This window comes from Anneissia japonica, unplaced genomic scaffold, assembly GCF_011630105.1.
Source record: "Anneissia japonica isolate Jap-2015-1 unplaced genomic scaffold, ASM1163010v1 scaffold287782_len627234_cov183, whole genome shotgun sequence".
NCBI lineage: Eukaryota > Metazoa > Echinodermata > Crinoidea > Comatulida > Comatulidae > Anneissia > Anneissia japonica.
In genome coordinates, this window is record NW_022695201.1 from 356,929 (window position 1) to 376,801 (window position 19,873).

At 34.9% G+C, this 19,873-nt stretch overlaps 1 protein-coding gene across 1 annotated transcript in view; it reads right to left on the reverse strand.

Moving 5' to 3' along the window:
- Window positions 1–357: 357 nt before the first annotated feature.
- Window positions 358–19,873, reverse strand: part of LOC117101441 (fibropellin-1-like) — a 43,932-nt gene continuing 24,416 nt past the window's right edge. The window contains exons 22-40 of the mRNA XM_033241419.1: window positions 18,345–18,467; window positions 17,423–17,545; window positions 15,755–16,000; window positions 14,982–15,104; window positions 14,060–14,182; window positions 13,503–13,625; window positions 12,523–12,645; window positions 11,765–11,887; window positions 11,229–11,351; window positions 10,470–10,592; window positions 9,732–9,854; window positions 9,060–9,176; window positions 7,330–7,452; window positions 6,179–6,301; window positions 4,221–4,349; window positions 2,779–2,934; window positions 2,043–2,195; window positions 1,290–1,343; window positions 358–473 (exon numbers count right to left, since the gene is read on the reverse strand). Of these exons, the coding sequence (XP_033097310.1) occupies window positions 358–473; window positions 1,290–1,343; window positions 2,043–2,195; window positions 2,779–2,934; window positions 4,221–4,349; window positions 6,179–6,301; window positions 7,330–7,452; window positions 9,060–9,176; window positions 9,732–9,854; window positions 10,470–10,592; window positions 11,229–11,351; window positions 11,765–11,887; window positions 12,523–12,645; window positions 13,503–13,625; window positions 14,060–14,182; window positions 14,982–15,104; window positions 15,755–16,000; window positions 17,423–17,545; window positions 18,345–18,467 (2,447 nt within the window). The remainder of the gene's footprint in view (window positions 474–1,289; window positions 1,344–2,042; window positions 2,196–2,778; window positions 2,935–4,220; window positions 4,350–6,178; window positions 6,302–7,329; window positions 7,453–9,059; window positions 9,177–9,731; window positions 9,855–10,469; window positions 10,593–11,228; window positions 11,352–11,764; window positions 11,888–12,522; window positions 12,646–13,502; window positions 13,626–14,059; window positions 14,183–14,981; window positions 15,105–15,754; window positions 16,001–17,422; window positions 17,546–18,344; window positions 18,468–19,873) is intronic.

A 19,873-nucleotide genomic window follows, 5' to 3' on the forward strand; every position in this document is an offset into this window, starting at 1 on the left:
TCACATATTCCCATGAGTAGGCCTATCTTTGTTCTGTCACCATAAACAAACATTTATAAAGAAAAGCTTGTCTTCACTGTGTTATATATTCATTTTAACACTGTATTAAAAACCCTGCCTGTGTATGCATACATATACACAAATTAATGGTAGAGTAATATTAGATATAAGCAGGGTATAGATTTATACCCATTTCACGATGGTCTGTTTTTGTTTCGAGATAACGCAGGGGACCCCTGTGTAATCTCGGAAAGTTTACAAGGATTTTGCTTTCACACTCATCCTAACCTGGTTACAACTTGTTACAAGTTGTTAATATTTGCAAAATAGCATCAGTGTGAAATGGGTATTAGTATTTCAATTATGCTTACATTGGTCACAATGTTCACCAGTATATCCATCACTGCAAAGACAATGCGACTTGTTTCCAACATCACTGATGATACATTCACCATATACACAATAACACTCATCTAAAAAGATAGTACACAGATTATGTATCATGTATTAATTATATTACATGTAAAACATTTATTATTTCACAAATTACGCTTTAAGAGTATGTTTGCTTTCAACATAAATGAATTTTGTTATTGTTTCATGAAATTTTATTCTGATTTTGCAAAAGCAGATTTTATAATGTGGTTATTTTTCTTTGTAAAACCAGTATTTGTTTACCTTTTCAGGAAGTTACAAAGACAAACAACCACCTTATACTATTTCAACACCAGATGAAATTGTTTGATCAGTGAAATTTAGATTATTTCCAATAATAAGTTTCTATGTACATATTGGCCATCCAAAGATTCATAATGTTTTCTCAAAAAGAGGAATAACAAGCACAAGAATTTTATCTGGCTAAACACAAAATGTTTAATCAGACTATCTGATGAATTACAGCATTAATTACAAATTATATGTGACAAAAACATGTGACATGCCCAAAATATGGTCATAACATTAAATCAAACCATATATAGATAGGCATAGCATGACTATATATGGGCATACAACAGTTTGTTGTCCAAAAAAATGTTATAATCAGGACAGAGCTTTACAACAGACATGGAAACACCTACTGTATGATTAGTATGATCAAGGGCAAATGCAAGTCTGTTCAAACACTGCCTAAAGATCAATTTTAAGCGACAAATTTGTTTGAATTGCCAAATATAGGCATCATAATCTTATATCACATCCATATATATATGGGCATGATGATGTCACATCATACCCATATTTGGGCAAATCACAAGTATTTGCCAATGACGTAAAGTAGTTTTTCCTACCTTTTTCCACATTTTCATAGGTGTCTCTTTTACGGCGGCCAAGGACGTTTGGATCTACGTAAAAACAATACACAAATATATATATTAATTTGCTCCATAAGCATCATATAATATTAATTTATATAAAACAGTCACAAAAGTCGACAAAAAATGGATGCTTACAAGAAAATATAATAATGCAACATACTTAATCCGTAATCACACTGGACTTAAAAAAGGGAAGATTTTACTGAGACATCCCAATGGGTAAATCTTAACACTGTCTATGCTTGAATTTTTAATTTTTTTTTACTGAGAGTGGTGGTAATATCTAAACTAACCAAGCCGTGAATATCAACTATTGAGCTAAGGATGCTAATTCGTGACTGATGGAGGCTGGAACAGTCATCAATTGAGTTGCGCTGTTCGCATTGAACATTTCAGCTCAGTAAAACTAACCTAGTCACTTTTACTTAGCATAATCCACTCGGTTAAACAAACCCCACATATGTGGATGCAGTTACTTGCTGGGACAATTGGACAGTTCTATTTTTATCGAAGGGTGTTCTTAAAGGAACAGTGGTAATTAGCCGATATCAAGGTAAGTATTCACGGAAAAAAAAATCTTAAGGGTATGCTCAGCTTAAGAAATAAACAATTTTGTGCATTTAATTATAATTCTAGGTAGGTTTCTATTTTTAATGAAGCCATTGAAAAAAAAATTCCATACTGCTGGTTTCTTTTCTATTCTAAAAACTAATCATTAGCACTTACCTTGCTGTTCGCAGTTGAGTCCAATAGATCCGAATTGGCATTCACAAATATATTTGATGGAGTTGTCATAAGAGTTAAACAGATTCCTGCAGGTTCCTCCATTCTGGCATGGGTTAGTGGTACCACACACATCACTCATTGGTAGTGTTTGAGCTAAAGATTGGTGTGAAAGGGAAGGGTTGTTTGTGAAATGCACAATAACTACATTTCAGAGGACTGGTTAATATTAGAACAAATGTTGATCCATGTTTGGTTCAAATGTAAAATGTGAGACTGTGTTAGAAATAAGTTTCACATTAGCCTTGCATGTCATTTTATTGCGAGTTCCCTACTATAATTCATGGATGGTATCCAAAATGTAATACATATAGTTTCAATACACTTTTTTGAGAAGATAGGAAAGTGTATCATGATATTCTGGTCTGAAAGTTTTAATCCATTTTATTTTGGGATGGTTAAATGCTTTAAAATTATATAATTAGGAAGAAATATACATATTTTATTTTTGGAGATTTGAAGGCAGCGGCAGTGTGTATAAAGATATATAGAATTTTATTTTTTAATGAAATTTCCAATATTTTCGTGGCAGCGAGTGCGTTAATTGGCCAAAAATAAAATTTTATTTTTATTTAAAATCATCATTATTAGCAAGCGATGGGTTCGCTAAACAAAATATAAAATAAGTCTCGCCTTAGCTGCAGTAAGTATGTTAGTGTATTTTTCATTGTTACTTTACTTGGGAATAAGCAGCTAGGTCCAGTGAAACCCACTTCGCAGAGACAGCTGTAATCATTAGTTAGATCTTGAGTGCTGGTGCTGAAATAACTTGTGAAACATTGAGCACCATTGCTGCAAGGCGAAGCTCCACAAAGGTTGAACTGAAGAATATTTGCTGCAAGAAATATGAATATCATTATTTTCATCTATATACAATTTACATACACAAAATATGTTGGGTTTCACCACAAAATGAAATCATACAGAGATATTCACCAAAATAAGTCAAAATTTTTATTTTAATGTTTCAGAATAACTTGATACTTATATTTTGTGACTGCATACATCTTAAGTGAATTTTCTTACTAAAACAGTGTTCTCTGCACATATCATGTAATTCTAGTCCTATTATTCGTACAGGTCTGTTAATCTTTCGAGCAGAGCTAATCAAAGACCAAATTAAAGCTTATAATGTGATCTACTAAAATACAATATAAACTCAATTTTTTATTTTCTAACCATGAGACATATTTTGTGGTGAGACCTCACATATATAACAGTAGAGTTCACCGTCCAATTCGAGACCCCTGTAATTCCGACAAATTTGAGACCACTTTCTCAAAGCATGTTCTATTTTTAAACACAAAGTTAACCCTCTAATTAGAGACCAAACCCTGAGAACAACTCAAAAAGTCCAAAAAGTGGTCTCGATTTAGTGAATTCTACAATAATAAAGAGATAACCTCTAATCCATCTTTCAACAATGCTATATTCTTACATATATTTTAGACATTAAAAGACAAGGAATCTGTGAGTGTAAATAATGTTGTGACAGCAAAGGTGCTGGGTTTGAATCCCGCTTGGGGTTACATATTTTTTATGTTGTTTCCATTTATATATTTTCTTTCAATCAATATCCGATTCTAAAGCTGGGCACGCACAGCGAACGACGGTCGTCAGCCGATGCGATTCTATGAAGAACGCAACATGACGACGTGCGCGTAACAGATCGTTTTTAATGACGATCCATTCAGACTGCCACCGACAATCAGCAGACGATGTCGCATCATCTATCGATCACAGAGAACGGAGTTGAATTCGTCGATGCAGTGAGTGTGCGGCGTTAGAGATCTTACATTAGTAATGTTTTCCTATGATCAGCCGGGCACGAATATCACTCAACTCCTTGTGAGTGCTGATTGATGGTGGCAGTCTTAATGGATCGTCATTCAAAATGATGTGTTGCACGCGTGTGTTGTGCCGTTCTCTATAGAATCAACGGTGGCGCCAAATATTCGCCAACAAGGGGTCCAACATGTCCGACGGAGGGGTCAAAACCAAGGGGCCGACAAGGGGGAAAATTTCTCCTTCCTCCCGCTGGTGCCACCACACCAGGCGGAGTAAGTGCCCGGCTTAACTGTTACTTTTAAAACAATAATAACAAATCCTTTAAATGCTCACATGTATGGTATTCACAGAATTTTCCAGTGTAACATTCAGCACAGACACAACTGTAGCTACTGCAGTCTCCTTGCACTGGAACACAAACTCCTCCATTCATGCAATTGTGGTTGGCACATTGATCAATTGCTGAAGATACAAAATAATACAAAAATAATACAGTAATATTAGTATTGTGAATTTATAGCAATAACATGCATATGTGATTATGATTACCCCAGTCATTTAAAGGCCTATGGAACATGCCATAATATTGCATTCAGCACATTTGTGTTTAAAGATACTAGATACCCACTTATACTCCTGGATAGAGAAAACCGTAGATAAGTGTCTTGCCTTTCAAACCTCAAGCCCAGAAATTAGAGCCTGAACCACCGGACAAAAAATCGTGAAAAATGGGTTCAGTGGTAAAGAATAGGACCGTCATCATCATCAAATTTGTATGATTTCCAATCCGGACTTCGGATCCAGAGCAATGGATCTGAGAGCTATTTGTATGTGAAATCATACGTTTTTTTTCATTGGACCAGTCAGCAACAAGCTTGGTTGGTTCAAACCAATTAAAACGCACACGTTCTTAACCCAAATAAAGATTTTTTGTCCGGGCTCCGGACCGGAATCCGGGCTTTATGTGAGCGTCGCTTAATAATTTGACATCACTTTACAAGCACATAATGGGTGATGCATCCAGTGAAATTTATCAATTGGCCTCAATTCTGTACCAGTCTACAAGGCTTTTGAAGACTGGTTTTTGGAGTGAATATTATCTATATTATAATTATGCATATTTCACAGCAGGAAATTATAACAGACAAAAGGGGCCTAAATAAACGTCTCATTTTCAAAACCTACTGGGATGAAAAACTGTAATAACATCCATATTTCAGATTAATTGTGGGAAAAATAATGAATTTTACAGACATTTTTCACTGGCATTTACTGGGGCAAAATGGTGTTTTGGTAAAAACGTATTTCCATGTTCCATTTGTAGTTTGATATGGGATGCCAAAAGAGCAACATTCATGTGTTGATTTTATGCAGTTTTATATGGAACCCAAAAGGCAAATTTCAAACAGTCAATTTTCAAGCACACTCGGGTTTCTGACACAGTCAATTAACAAACACAGTAGATTTTTGTCAAGTACAGTCGGTTTTTGGGTTCTCAATGAGTTACAGTAAAACTTTGCTTTAGCTGCCCCTGACCAAAATATTTGCTATATTGTAGACCTACCTATATTTCAAATCATGCTAATTTTAATTTTAGTGCAAAATAAAACATTTTACAAGGAAAATTATGAAGAGAATGAATGATATTTCCATATACCAATTACCACTACAGTACTGCTGTTTCATCTCATTTTAGTGTTTTCCAAACATTCTGATGTAATGAAAAATGATATGAAAATGCTTTCAAAACCACGCAACCGATCTTCTTTTAGTGGTCATATCAGTATTTTTACTAGAGGGTAAGCGAACAAAGCAAGCGCACTTGCTAGTTGTTAAAATTATTCTTTATTGCCAAAGAAGCACTAAACGTACAATAGGAAGACAGCAAACTACTGTATGATAAGGGTGAGTTTGCTTGTTGATCGTTGCTGCAGAAATTTGTGTTACTGTGACAGAATCTGAATCCATGGACCCTGAGATTGGATGGCAAGCCACTTAACCACTAACATATTCAGTAGTTTCATACATTTAAAATCAAATTCAGATTAAGACTGGTTTCCTTATAATCGCTATACTGTCGCTACAGTGTTTTCAGTGCAATCGTTGTCCTGCGTACAGTAGCAGTCCCCAACGCAGGCGGAAAGGCTCCCGGTGCGAACAACCAATCAGCATCCCTGAAAGCTGTCGGGGAAAGCGTGTAGCGATTGCATAGAAACCAAGCTTTAGCTGCAGCTTCATGTATGGAATATCCACTCTCAATTCACACAAATAAGCCCAGTATATTTACTTACATTGATCGCAATTTTGTCCAGTGAAACAGGACGTGCAGATACATGTTGCTACAGTACATGAAGATGGATCTGGCACACAAGTCCCTCCATTGTTACAGACACGGCTGTAGCATCCGTCAATTGCTATGAATATAAAAATTCAAACATTTGATATTGGTACAAATTTTATTGGAAACCACTGGCTGACTTGCAATTAAACTTCACACAAATCTTTCCAGACATCGAGGGGTCTTTTTCAATACTTACGTTCTTTGGTCAAAGTTCTTTTTTTTTACCAGTCTTCTGTACTCTGAAATCAGCTTTTTCACACACAATGCTACATTTAAACAACACTTTTTTTATACCTTGTTTCGCAAATCTAAGTTTTTAAAGATTGTGAGAGGAGGGCAGAAAAAAAAAATAAAATAAAATTTAGTTTTTATAAGGTTTCTTTACTTAGCATAATTTTACCATAATTTTTTTTGGTTTTTTTTTGAGATTTTAAGGCAGCAAAGGGCGCAATAACAAATCAAGAAAAACTTTTATTTTTTTCTGAAATATCAATTTTTTCATGGTGGTGGGTGTGCTAATTGGCCAAAAATAAAATTTTATTTTTATTTGAAATCATTGATATTGGCAAGAGGCAGGTTCCCTAAAACAAGGTATAACAGTCTCACCTATGCACTACTTGCTTCCGTACCTGCGATATCTTACCACACTTCGAACAATAAAGAATGGTTCTCACGAGAGCCCTAGTATCCGGATCGGGAGCTAACTGTTAGTGCTAAGCGTCAGCACCTGCGTGAGAACGCCCGATCGGTTAGCGCTAACCGTTAGCGGTATCTGCATACCACTAATGGTTAACAAGTGCTATCGGTTAGCAAGTTGAGCACGTTTCTATCATCAACCAATCACATGTACATGTTTACAATTTCCAGTTTCTTATTGGCCAGTGATTCGATCATCATATTCTTGGTATCCGGATCGGGATTTTCTCGTATGGACGCACGGCAGCTAAAGGTTAGCAGGATCCGGATCGTGATTACAGTTAGCGGCTGTGTGAGAACATAGCCTCAGTATATATTCCTCTCTGTAAGTAATCCTAGCCCCCACCTGTGGGCCATCCAACGTGTAACATTTGTTTATATTATATAATAGTAGCAATAACCTACCAATTTCACAGAAACTTCCAATATAGCAAGCAGGACAAATACATGTATAATCTGTACAGGAGTTAGCTACTGGACTGCACATACCACCATTGTTACACATATGGTTGTCACAGGTGTTCATACCTAAAATTATTGGACGAAATATACATATACAATAAATTGATTACATTGATTAACAATCAATTTAGGGATAACAACTTGGTTTTATACATATGTACTCTGATTTCATTAAAATTTGTCTGCCTATATCTAGAAAGAATAAAACATCTTAGGGGAGGTTTTTTTTAATACCTTGCATATTGATCTTCACTTTTAAATGATTGTCAAAGGAGGGCAGGAAAAAATTAAAAATATATTTTGTAATTTTAATGGATACCAAATGCACCTGGGCTAAGGATAAAAACCAAATTTTTATTAACAGATTAAAATAATGTGTGTGAGGTAAAAAAATAAATAAACAGCATACTTAAGCCTTGCTTGAGATAATATTGCATTGTCGCAAAACAATATATTATTGTGATTCCACTGTCATAAAAAAATAATGTGTTGTTATGGTTTATACATACATATATAAAATATATCATGGTGCAGTTCACTGTCCAATTCTCTAATACCTTAGACCCTATACCTGGAGACCACTATTTCGAAGAAGCAACTAACAATCTTCTTCCTTTTAACACAAAGTTAACCCTCTAATTGGAAACCGAATCCTGAGACCACCCAAAATTTAGACGTCCCAAAGGTGGTCTCGATTTAGTGAATTGTACAACAATACAGAGATAAACTCTAAGCCGTCTTTCAGTAATGCTGTATTTTTACATACATATTGGATGTTAAAAGAAGAGGAATCTGCGAGTCTAAAAATGTTGCGACTGCAGAATGTGCTGGGTTAATTATCAGATAAATAAATGCCTTATATTTATTTAAGATAAACTAATATTTCTTATTAGATTTCAGGACAGGTAGTCATGAAAAACATAAATATAGCAATTAATTTTCTTCAGAAATTTCCATCATTAAGCCAATTTTATCGGTGGGTGGTGCACCTAAACAACTTTTGTGATTCCAACGCCATTTTACGGTTGAATGCATCACTTTTTATTCCCCAGTCGCCGTCAATTTTGATTTATTTCCTGTTCCGTTTTGTGATGTTAATGTTGCAAAAATGGATTTATTTCACGATTATTTAATTTGTATAATGATTTTCTTGCAAAAGATCTGTTTTCCAATTCTTTAAATATGTTTAAATGACACTTAAATAATTGTATTTATCTTGTTAGTGTCGTGTGTTCTGAGTTTAATTTGTAAATATTCTGAGAGTAATTTTAATTGTAATTTTAATTAATATAAATACACAGTATACAGTATCAATGACAATAAAAATGATGATAATAATTATTCAAAAAATGTGATATTAGTTTATTTTTGAAATTTTCGCCTGTAAGTGGAAACAAAGCATCCCTGTTGGAAGACTCTTTGAAATACATAAATTAAGGGTTATGAACAGTGAGCCATACGGTAATGATAATTTAACATAAGTCAGCTGAAGAAGGCAGAAGTATCAAAAGAAAATTATCCCCAAGTTAAATTTAGTATGTTGTAAGTTTTTCCACACAACTTTTTAGATTACTAGAAAATAGGCTATACTAATAATTTTTTTCCAAGTAAAATGAAAAAAAAAATTGAATTATAATATACAATTAATGGACATATCAATTTTGTTGACTCACCGGTCTGACAAAGAGCCCCACTATAACATGCGGGACAGGTACACATATACGACGTACATGATGTAGCAATGCAAGCGCCACCATTCATGCAAACATGGTTAGCACATGTATCCACCTCTGAAAAATAATAGCAAAACATCTTACATACACACATAAGTAACATTATGTCAGCCTTGTATTCCGCATATTGTATCTATTTTAATACATGCCTCAGTTATTTATTTATTTTTTTTTTTTTTCAGGTGGTGTTTAATCTATGACAGTATTTATTTGGACTGGCATTTATCTTTTTGGAGTAAAATGTGATGATCCATATTTATGAAATTATTGTACGATCATGATAGCTTAAAAATGTGATGATGTGCCTAAATATGGTCATGACATGATGTCATCATGACCATATTTAGGCATGTAATATGTTTTTGAGCTTAATTCTATTAAAAATTATTAGTAATATTAGGGCTTATTTCAATATTTTAAAAAACAAAACAATCTGTCAATTAGCCTTCTTTACTGGCACTATTTAATCAGGTCACTTTGCTGGGAAATTTTTTATATCACTACTGTACCATGTACCAACTTATAAATAAGTTGGTACATACATAAATTTACATTTAATGTAACAAAAATATGTAAAGAGCTTTGACGGTTGCCATGTGATGTTGACCTCACCTGTCTCGCAGAAGGTTCCAGTGAAACACGCAGAGCATTCACACTTGAACGACATGCAGTTTGAAGCTGATTGTCTACAAACACCACCATTTTGACACAAGCTGTTGACGCATGGGTCGAAAACTGATTAAGACAAAATAGACAAGTATATTATTGTTTCATTCTTTATCTATCAATTTCAAAGCAGCATAGAATTGTAAGAGGTCTGACTGTTTTGATTTTGCATCCACACAATAAAATGAAAAACAAAGTACTACCTCAAGATGGGGGGTTCCGAACACGGTCCTGAATAGTAACCCCTAGCAATTTCAGGCTACTAATGCATTCAAGAATCGTATCCTTAGGGGTAAATTGCTGAGAAACATCTACATGTGGCATTTTGAAGGTTTAGGTAACATATTATTGGCCTTACAAATGCACTGAAGTAGATTTGGTGTGTGGGTTCTTGCCTTCAATCCCAGTTTACTAGGTTCAATTCCTGTCAATGTTGCAGGATTTGTTTTTCACAATCAAAAACAACTCAATTCCCATAATGAGTTTATGTAGAGAATCTTGTGTGCATGTTTGTCTTCAGAAGGGGAAGAAAGTTTATGATCTAAAAGGTCACAATCATTAAATATAGATTAATTCTTTTTAAATACACAAAAATAAAAGATAAATTGCATAAAGTGATACAGATTTGGCTTTTAAAGCTAATGATTTTTTAAAATAAAATATGATAAGAAAAGGAAAACATACATGTTTCGCAAAAGCCTCCAGAGTAGCATGTTGGGCATTCGCATGTGTAATGCATACATGACCCTGCAACTATTTCGCAAACTCCTCCATTCTGACATGAATGTCCGGTGCAAGCAAGTCTTTCTGCAGATATAAACATTGCACACAAACACATTTATCAATTTTTTAATTGTTTCAATTACCAAACAAAACGAATATGAAAATTTTGACAAAATATATTATCTTTTCCAAAGAACAGATACATAAATAATACAGTGTTTTTGCACAATTACCAGATGAAATAAATACAGTACTTTGCAGAGGTTTACTTTTTCTGTTAACAGTCTGAATTGTCTTGATGTCTTTCAATTGAAGTTAAGAACTTATTCGATCCTTTTAAATGACATTTCAAAGTTTCAAAATCACTTTAGAGGGGTTATGTTGGGGAGAGAGCAGTTTAGCTGAGTCAGCTTAATTGGTGGTACCAACTGGACTTCTTTCCTTCTGTTTCAACTGGAGAGCTGAAAGGCAAGTTTCAAATGAGGCATTAAGCCATTGGTTGTTTGTTTACGCAGTACACTCTTGAAAAAAGCGTAGGGATTGTCTCCAGGTATACTGCCCAATCACCAAAAGAAAGACCCTACACGAAGTTAGTCTTCAGACTTTGTTGGGTTTACCTTGGTGTTTTCAAATTGAAAGACATTCATTTTTCAAGATAATTACAAGAGACTTTAATAGCACACAGACTCTAGGTCACAATTTAAACAAATATTTAATTACCTGTCTGACAGAATGTTCCAGTGTAGCAGTCTGGGCACGTACATGTGTAATCAGAACACGATCCAGGAACGGCCACACATCCTCCACCATTTTGACACTGATGGTTAGTGCATGCACTAAATGCTACGGAGCAAAAGGAATAATAAAACAAACTCCAAACATATTCAGTATAGTACAGTACAGCAATAATTATATAATTCTAATCTTAACAAATCAAAAATATCAATCAACAAATCAATAAACTGATTAATTACTAATTGAGCTGTTTGCACCTAAGAAAATGGAAACCAAGAATTATATCAGTACAATACTAGATAATAACCCTGAATATTTATAGAGCAACAGTATTTAACTGAATGGACCTGAATGCATAATAATTATACTAACAATATAAAAGTGTCGTTTAGAGTAAGAGATGTTTTCAAGTTTGTTATCTTCATAGTTACTTCCTTTTATTATGTTTGAAAAATACTAATTTACTAGAGTGTATTAAAATCTATTTTACATCACGAATGATTGAAGATACAGCTACTTACGTACACTACAGAAAGTTCCCATATAACAGCCTGTGCAAGCACATGAATAGGCGGAACAGGATCCCGACACAGGCTGACACACACCGCCATTTTGACATCCATGGTTATCGCATGCACTCATAACTGGAGATATTCACAAAGAATCATTAAATCATCAGTTTATTAATTCAAATAAAGACAACATTTCACTATCTATAAGTTATATCCAGGAGTCTTCATGGTGTAGGTGTATAATTTGTACACTGTGCAAGCAGCCTTACTCACTAGAGCAGAGTGGGTGTAAAATGATCCAAAGCAAATTTTTCATTTAACACTAAGGAACCTATTATTTTTTTCTTTTATATTAAGGAAGCCAATGGAAATAAGTTTATTTTCAAACTTTCTTAAGTTATTTCTTGGCTCAATCAGATAATGTTGTCATTTGTTTTGTTGTATATTTTTGTCATTTTTGAATATTGTATCTGAATGAACTGAATAAATCTAAACTAAACTGAAAAAAACTAAACACAAAAAACATTGATGTTTACAGTGTGCTTGCAAAATACCACCAAGCACTACTTTATTTTGCTTTAATGCTCAGTTTTGATATTACTTTTTAAATATGATTGGCATTGACCAGGGGTGTTTTGTAGCCAAAGATGGTATGCACACATAGGGTTTCTAATATATTTTCAAGAACACACAGCAAATTTCACGGCTGCATCTGGCCCGGTGACCAGTTTTCCCGCATGTCCAATACGTGTAAGGAATGTACTCACATGTAGTGCAGAAAGTGCCGGAATAACAAGCTGGACATACACAGGTGTAGTCAGTACAGGAGCCAGAAACAGCATTACATACAGCACCATTCTGACAAAGGTTGTTAGTACACGGATCAACAGCTGTACATAAAAATGATTAAAAAAATGCATTGGCCTACAGTATTTAATTTAAATAATATAGTATTTTACAAATAAAATTATTCATAACAATAGAGGGATTCGGAGATGGGCATCACATGATGTAACTTGGATGTTGGATATAAACAATCAATTGACACAGCGGTGTTTTACATGGAGATTGCTGTAAAAATTATAATTCCCAGTAAATTATATCAAATTTATTGAAAATTAAAATTGAGAATTTTGCCTTAATGGTTTGCTAATGCTGTAAAGGATACTGGCCACAAGCATTCAGATATTTTGACAAATGTCAGGCCTAGGCCCCCGTACTTCTACGGCATGGTTAGGTGTGCATGATGGTCTTTGACCTGCCAACTATGCTGCAATGTTAGGGCTACAGTAGCTAAGGTTTATGAAGGATCACTTAAATTTCAAAGCATAAAATCCTAGAAGGTTAGAATAAGCAAATAAACACTATTTTGAACTGTTGTATTGCCTTTCCTAGCCATTTATTTCACACGTTAACATTTGGACCCTGATATTGCAACACATGTACCTGAAATATAGTCTTACGTCTCTGGTACAGTATGTAGCATGTGGTACAGGTGCAAGTATAAAACGTACAAGACCCTGGAATTGCAACACATGTACCTCAAACAGTCTTACCTGTCTGGCATATAGCACCTGTGTAGCATGTGGTACAGGTGCATGTATAAGATGTACAAGACCCTGGCATTGTAGCACATGTGCCTCAAAAATAGTCTTACCTCTCTGGTAAGTAGAATGCAGTGCAGGTGCATGTATAAGATGTACAATACACTAGCATTGGAACAAATGTATCTCAAACATAATCTTACCTGTCTGGCATATAGCACCTGTGTAGCATGTGGAACAAATGCATGTATAAGATGTACAAGACCCTGGCATTGCAACACATGTTCCTCCATTCTCACAGGCATGGTTATCACAGGCACTCAAAGCTGATGAGATATCAAAAATCAGTATCATATTTTTTTTTTTCGAATAAAGGGTTTTTGAGAAGCGTTTATCCGAGGGAAAACTTTATTCGAGGAAGACTTTTTTTTTGTGTAAAATGGATATATATATATATATATATATATATATATATATATATATATATATACTCAAATAAACGCCCCTTCATTTCACTGTAAATGTGAAAATACAATACATAATTACAGTCAAAATGTGTATACTTTCTAAACTAAACATCCACTGGAAGGAATCCCAATATCTGCAGACAGATCCGTTTCGGCCTTCCAGGCCTCATCAGTGCATCTAGGGTACAGACCCAAACGAAACGTTCGACCAGCTTAGGTAGGGCCCAAACTAGTCCCACAACTAATCTGAAGGAGTTATGAAAGAAATGGGTTTCCTATAATCCAAGACATACCTGTTTGACAGAATGTTCCAGTGTAGCAGGCTGGACACTGGCAGGTATATGAAGTACATGAGCCAGTGGCTAGGATACACTGGCCCCCATTTTGACAAGGGGCACTCCCACATGAATCACTCGCTGAAAATAAAAGATTGATTATTATTGATTAACCTGCAAAGGGAAGCAAACAAGAGACTTAAAAGTTGGGAAAACAAAATGAAAGCAGCAACTATCACAAAATGGTCTACACATAGCTTAGCACAAAAACCACAAATTAAAATGTACTATGTCGGTAGACGAAATGCATTAAGAACATTTTTTCTTTTAGTACAATTGCTATTTACACATGGTATACATAGTATTAAAAAAATTAAAATTCAGAACAAAATAGGATGTATCATGAAAGGATATACACTTGTCTTCCTATATTTTTTTCAATTGTACAGTGCCATCGGTGAGGAAAGAAAAGAAGCTTGGAATGAAAAAAGTAATTTGTAAAATACTTTATTAAATGGATTTGACTAAACAGTGAAGAGAATGGCATAATGTAAGCTGCTGCATTTGTTTGCAGTGGACAGAACAACAAATCAAAATATTCTAATTTTGGACAACTTCATGAGCAGTAAGTGGACATACGTTGGATATAGATAGCCTATCCGGCAAGCCCTAGACATTTAACTCCTGTGCAAAGAGGTGCTATATTAATACTCAAGATAACATAGAAGCATATAGCTGGCTACTAAATAGCAACTATAATAGAATGGGCTCTTGGTCATAAACTATCAGGAAGGTGCCATTGTAGGCCTACGGACATGAACAGGTAGGCCTCATAGTATATACTATTTAGTTTCTGGTAGAATCTTGTTGACTCACAACAACTAAATCAATTGAAATCACTGAGGACTATGAACCAACCGACAAATGCACACCAACTTACATGTCTGACAAAATGTTCCTGTATAGCATCCAGTGCATAAGCAGTTGTAGTCAGTGCAGGAACCAGATACTTCCATACACAGAGCAGAATTCTGACAAAGGTTATTCGTGCATGCTCTAACAGCTAAAAGAATAAGATTATTATTAGGCCAAAAAAAAAATTAGCTTTTTTTTTTCTTTACTTTTTCTCTGAAAGTTGACACCACTGTTTGTCTTGTACAGTGCATCTTGCCAACAAGGAGACTCTACATTGAATCAAACACACTCAGCTTTCTATTGAAGAGTTCCATATTATTACACTTGTGTAGGATTTCAGTGTGACTGCCTTGTGACACACAAAAATAAGGTTGGTCTCCACTAAAAAAATATCAATTTTATCAATAATAAAAACAATATCGAAATTCATATAGTCCCTTCTTACAGTACGATGCAAGGCATCATAGAAGAGCCAGAAAAAGTTTAAAAGGAGGGAACAGGTGGGGCTTAAGCTGTCAGAAGGAAGGCATCAATCTGAATTTATTTATTTTATTGTCACTTATATAACACTTTTTTTATTATGCAATAAGAGCAGTGGTTTAATTTACTAATCAAAGAGGGGTAGCCGTAGCTGTTATAAGGAACATCACTTGATAATAAAGCTCTCATTCGCTGTTGTTAATGTTAGTACCACCACTTAATTATTATTTTATTATTGTAGCTGTAAAATACATAATTTAAACAATAACATAGTGGTATAAGAAACAAGAACAGAATATGTCTGTCTGCCTGACTTACCATTTTCACAAAATGTACCAGTGTAACATGTTGAACACACACATATAATATCTGTACAGCCACCTGGAACTACCGTGCAGGCACCACCATTCAGACATGGACTATTGGAGCAGGGATTAATAAGAGTTTGACACAATGACCCCATGTAGCAGCTTGGACATGTGCAAGTGTAGCTAGAGCACTGTCCAGGGGTCAGCATACAAGCACCACCATTTTGACATGCATGATTCTGGCAACCATCAGTTACTGAAAAAGAAAATTAATAGTGAAAGTAACAATGAAATAGAAGAATTTCATTCATCATTTTTCTAGTCAACCTCCCCATATTATTTTTTTTTGATTGGTTGATTGACATATTGATTCATTGACTGAATGATTACTTTTAATGAAGTGTTGTTTAGTGCAAATTGGTAACTTGTGCTTTACAGCTTATGACCCAACATTCTCCAATTTCTCTAGGGTTGGATTCGGACGTAAACTCAATTACATGGGTAAACTACTAATAACCTCAGGGCTAAATGTGACGGTCGTTCGGACAAGTAAAATAACAATCCATTTACCCATTAATTTGACGGAAGTTACGTATTTTATAAGCTCCTACAAGGTCAGAATTCTGAATAGTTCGTGACCTGAATGACGACCCTGTGTCAAATTAGCAATGTTTTGCGGCAATTTCAATATTTCATACACAAATTTACGCTATTTCTGCTTACTTTTTATACAGTTTTCTCATTTCCTTGCGATTATCCTTACAAATTGACGCCGAATTATGATTAACCCAGCCGACCTAACTATGCTGACAACTTTTATATTGCTTCTCAACGACGGATTTGATCTAAACCAAGCTTTTCGACGAAGAAAGTACAGCAACGACGAAGACAACAACCAGCGTGGAAAGAAAGCTTGGGCAATAACGCGAAGAATCATGCAGCGTGGTCGCAAGCTTCTTTTTGTCCAGTGCACTCTGATCCACCGTTGTTTACAAATCTGAAGGGTCAACTTGTGACCTGGGCCTTGTTACGAGTGATTAATTACGCCTTAAGGCAAGGTGTAATTAAAATATCCAGTAAAAAAAAAGGTGGGTTTTTGGGCCAGATGTTTTTCGAATTTTCTATACCCAGGGGCATTATTTAATTGCCGCATGCGACCACTCAGCTGGTGGTAACCAGTTAAATTTTACTCGTCCGAATCGGCCTGTAGTGCCCCTGCAGCTGTACTTTGCTGGAAAGTTTGACAACCTGAATTTTCATCTTTGAGCCACTATTGCACTGTCAAATTTTGGTCTGTCAGACATAAAACCCTGTCCAGACTACCATATTTCATTTGACAAAAAAATAAGTGACTTGCCTAAATATGAACATGATGACATCACATAATGACCATATATAGGCACATCATGACTATATATGGGCAAACAAGTTTTTTTTTGTCAATGAACATTTGATAATGTGGGCAGATCTTATACAGTGTTTGACCAGATTGTTTTATTTATTATCTCCAATTCTCTGTGACTTCATTTTTCTATTTGTTAATCAAATCTATTAATTTCAATATAAGTCAATCATCAATCAATTTCATAAAACAGAAAGAAATTCAAATGACAAGCATTTTGAATTAAAAATTTGACATAACTGAACTCATAGAAACGTTTATTATGGGTTTCTTTACCTGTTTCACATAGTACTCCTGTATAGCAGTTAGGACATACACATGTATATGCAGTACATGATCCAGGATTTTGTACACAATTCCCACCATTTTGGCATGGGTTATTTGAGCATGCTGAGATCTCTGGGAAAAGAATACAAATATACACTAAAAATGAATGAAAACAGTATTGTTTACTCAATTTTCCAATATTTAGCAAGTATAAAAAAACAAGTCCGTGGGCAGTAGCTAAGCTATTTTGAAATTCTAATTGTCATAAGCTGAAATTAAGTCTTCTCAAAAGGACTCGTGGGTCCATTTATGTGGAATGTTTAACATTGCTTGCAGAGTTCTAACAAATGTACTTCAAAAATGTTTCCTAAATTATGATAATATACTTTATTAAAAATCGGTGGGAAAAATGATTTATTTTTTAGCAATGCCACGCTGGCCAAAATCAAATCTTTGGCGGGCCCAAGTTGGAATCTGTGGAAGTGTCTTCCTGGCACCCCCACTCTATTTCAAATCCCTGCATGAGGCAAAAGTCCCTGTTAGCAGAAATGGTCCATATAGTGAGCTGTCTGGTAGTTGAGAGTGAGCTGTCAAATGGTCCAGAGGGAGCTGTTAGCAGCTCCATAAACTTAACTTAATTGGTTTTAAGAGTCCATTGGGAGTTAACAAGAGAGTCCTGGCCAGCAACATATAGCCATTGGAATGTAAACAAGAAACCCATTACAATCACTCAATCCATCTCATGGGCTCCAGTGGCAATAAATAATTTAAGAACCCTTCGCTATTCAACAAACCAGCAGGATGTATAACCCAGGTTTTTTCCAAAATCCGGGTGCCATGGACCAGTTCTGTTAATGGCCAGATATGCAGCATGTGAAACCGCCACTCAAGAACGTGTAAAAACGTGCAAGAAATTTGATGTAACCCTCACCTGTACCACAGAATCCACCAGTATAACATCCTACACACGTGCATGTGTAGACTGTACACATGCCTGGGACAGTATTGCAAGCAGCTCCATTCAAACATAAATGGTTAGCACAGGCATCAACAGCTGTTAATAAAATTGTGGAAATGTGAGGTGACAAAATGAGTCAATTTGATATTTTCAAAAAATTATATATGAAGTCATATTTTGACAAAAAAATTAGGTTTCAGTGCTTATCTGATGATAAATAAATCATCTTTATCATCCATCGACCGCAGTCGAGATAGATGACACTCGGACACGCCACAGCGTTCTGTCAGCTCTAGCTGGTGCAAGCTCCTCCGGTCTAGTACCAGTATCTCTTGCAGTTGTGTCAGGATAAATTAGTGGTCTACACCCTCTCCTTGAACATGGCAGTTACTAGAACATCAGAAATCAACTGATCTTCAGCCCTGAGGCAAAATAAATATGTACTGCATATTTCACAATAGCAAATGTTTATTCATTCACATATGCTAAAGGTGTTTTTGAGGTACCATTTTTAAAGCTCTTATTCAGAATTTATTGGTAAACCAACACAAAACCAGTTGTTTATCTTTAGTGGAAATTCCTTCTAAAGTATGTTTTCAGAAATCTGAATTTGAAAATGATATAGCTCCAGTTGTACTTAACCTAAGAACAAAATTCAAATTCAAATATAAAGCATATAATTATGCCATCTACCTAAATATATCATTGATGATTTTATTTAGGACTCTATAGGACTGAGGTTCTAGACTTTGATTATATAAAAAAAAATTATATTACAGTTTATATATATTTATTTCCAAAAGAATGATTTAATAGCAGACAGCTAATAATTTTCAAAAAACAACACAACAGATCGTAAATTAATTCTGTGCAATTTTGGCGTCCCCAAAGAGACATGTTTCGGCAGTGCTTCTACCATCGTCAGTTATTGTATGCATGCAGGCAATCATTAGTATAAGGGAAAGAATAAATGCAATGTTTTGCATGCTAAGAAGTTGTGGAATGAACCATAAATATTTATAGTTATTTATTTTTCTTGCAAAGGTACATATAATTAATTTTATGTTCAATGGTTTTATGAACATACTGAAATCAAATAAAAAAGGTTTTTCTAGATTTCATCACTGACAGTAAATCTTTAAATAAACAAATATTCATGATTGCTACATCATGACAATGGCAGTGGTGGCAACAATGACAATGACATCCATTAGGGTTATCACTATTATGATATACAGTACCGGCCAGTTTTATTGCAAAAATCCCAACGCGTTTTACCCGTTGTCGTTGCGTTGCGTTTGCGTTGAGTTGCGTTGCGTTGAAATGAACGTTGAGAGTACATTGTTTATTTAACGATGTCGTGTTCGCGTGTCGATAATTGGTGATAGTTAATTCAACGCCCTAACTTATCTAGCAGCAACGTTATCAAAGATTATCAATAAACAACATTCGTTGATTTTGGACACCGAAGTATTGTTTGTATAGTACGAATCTTTCAGTAT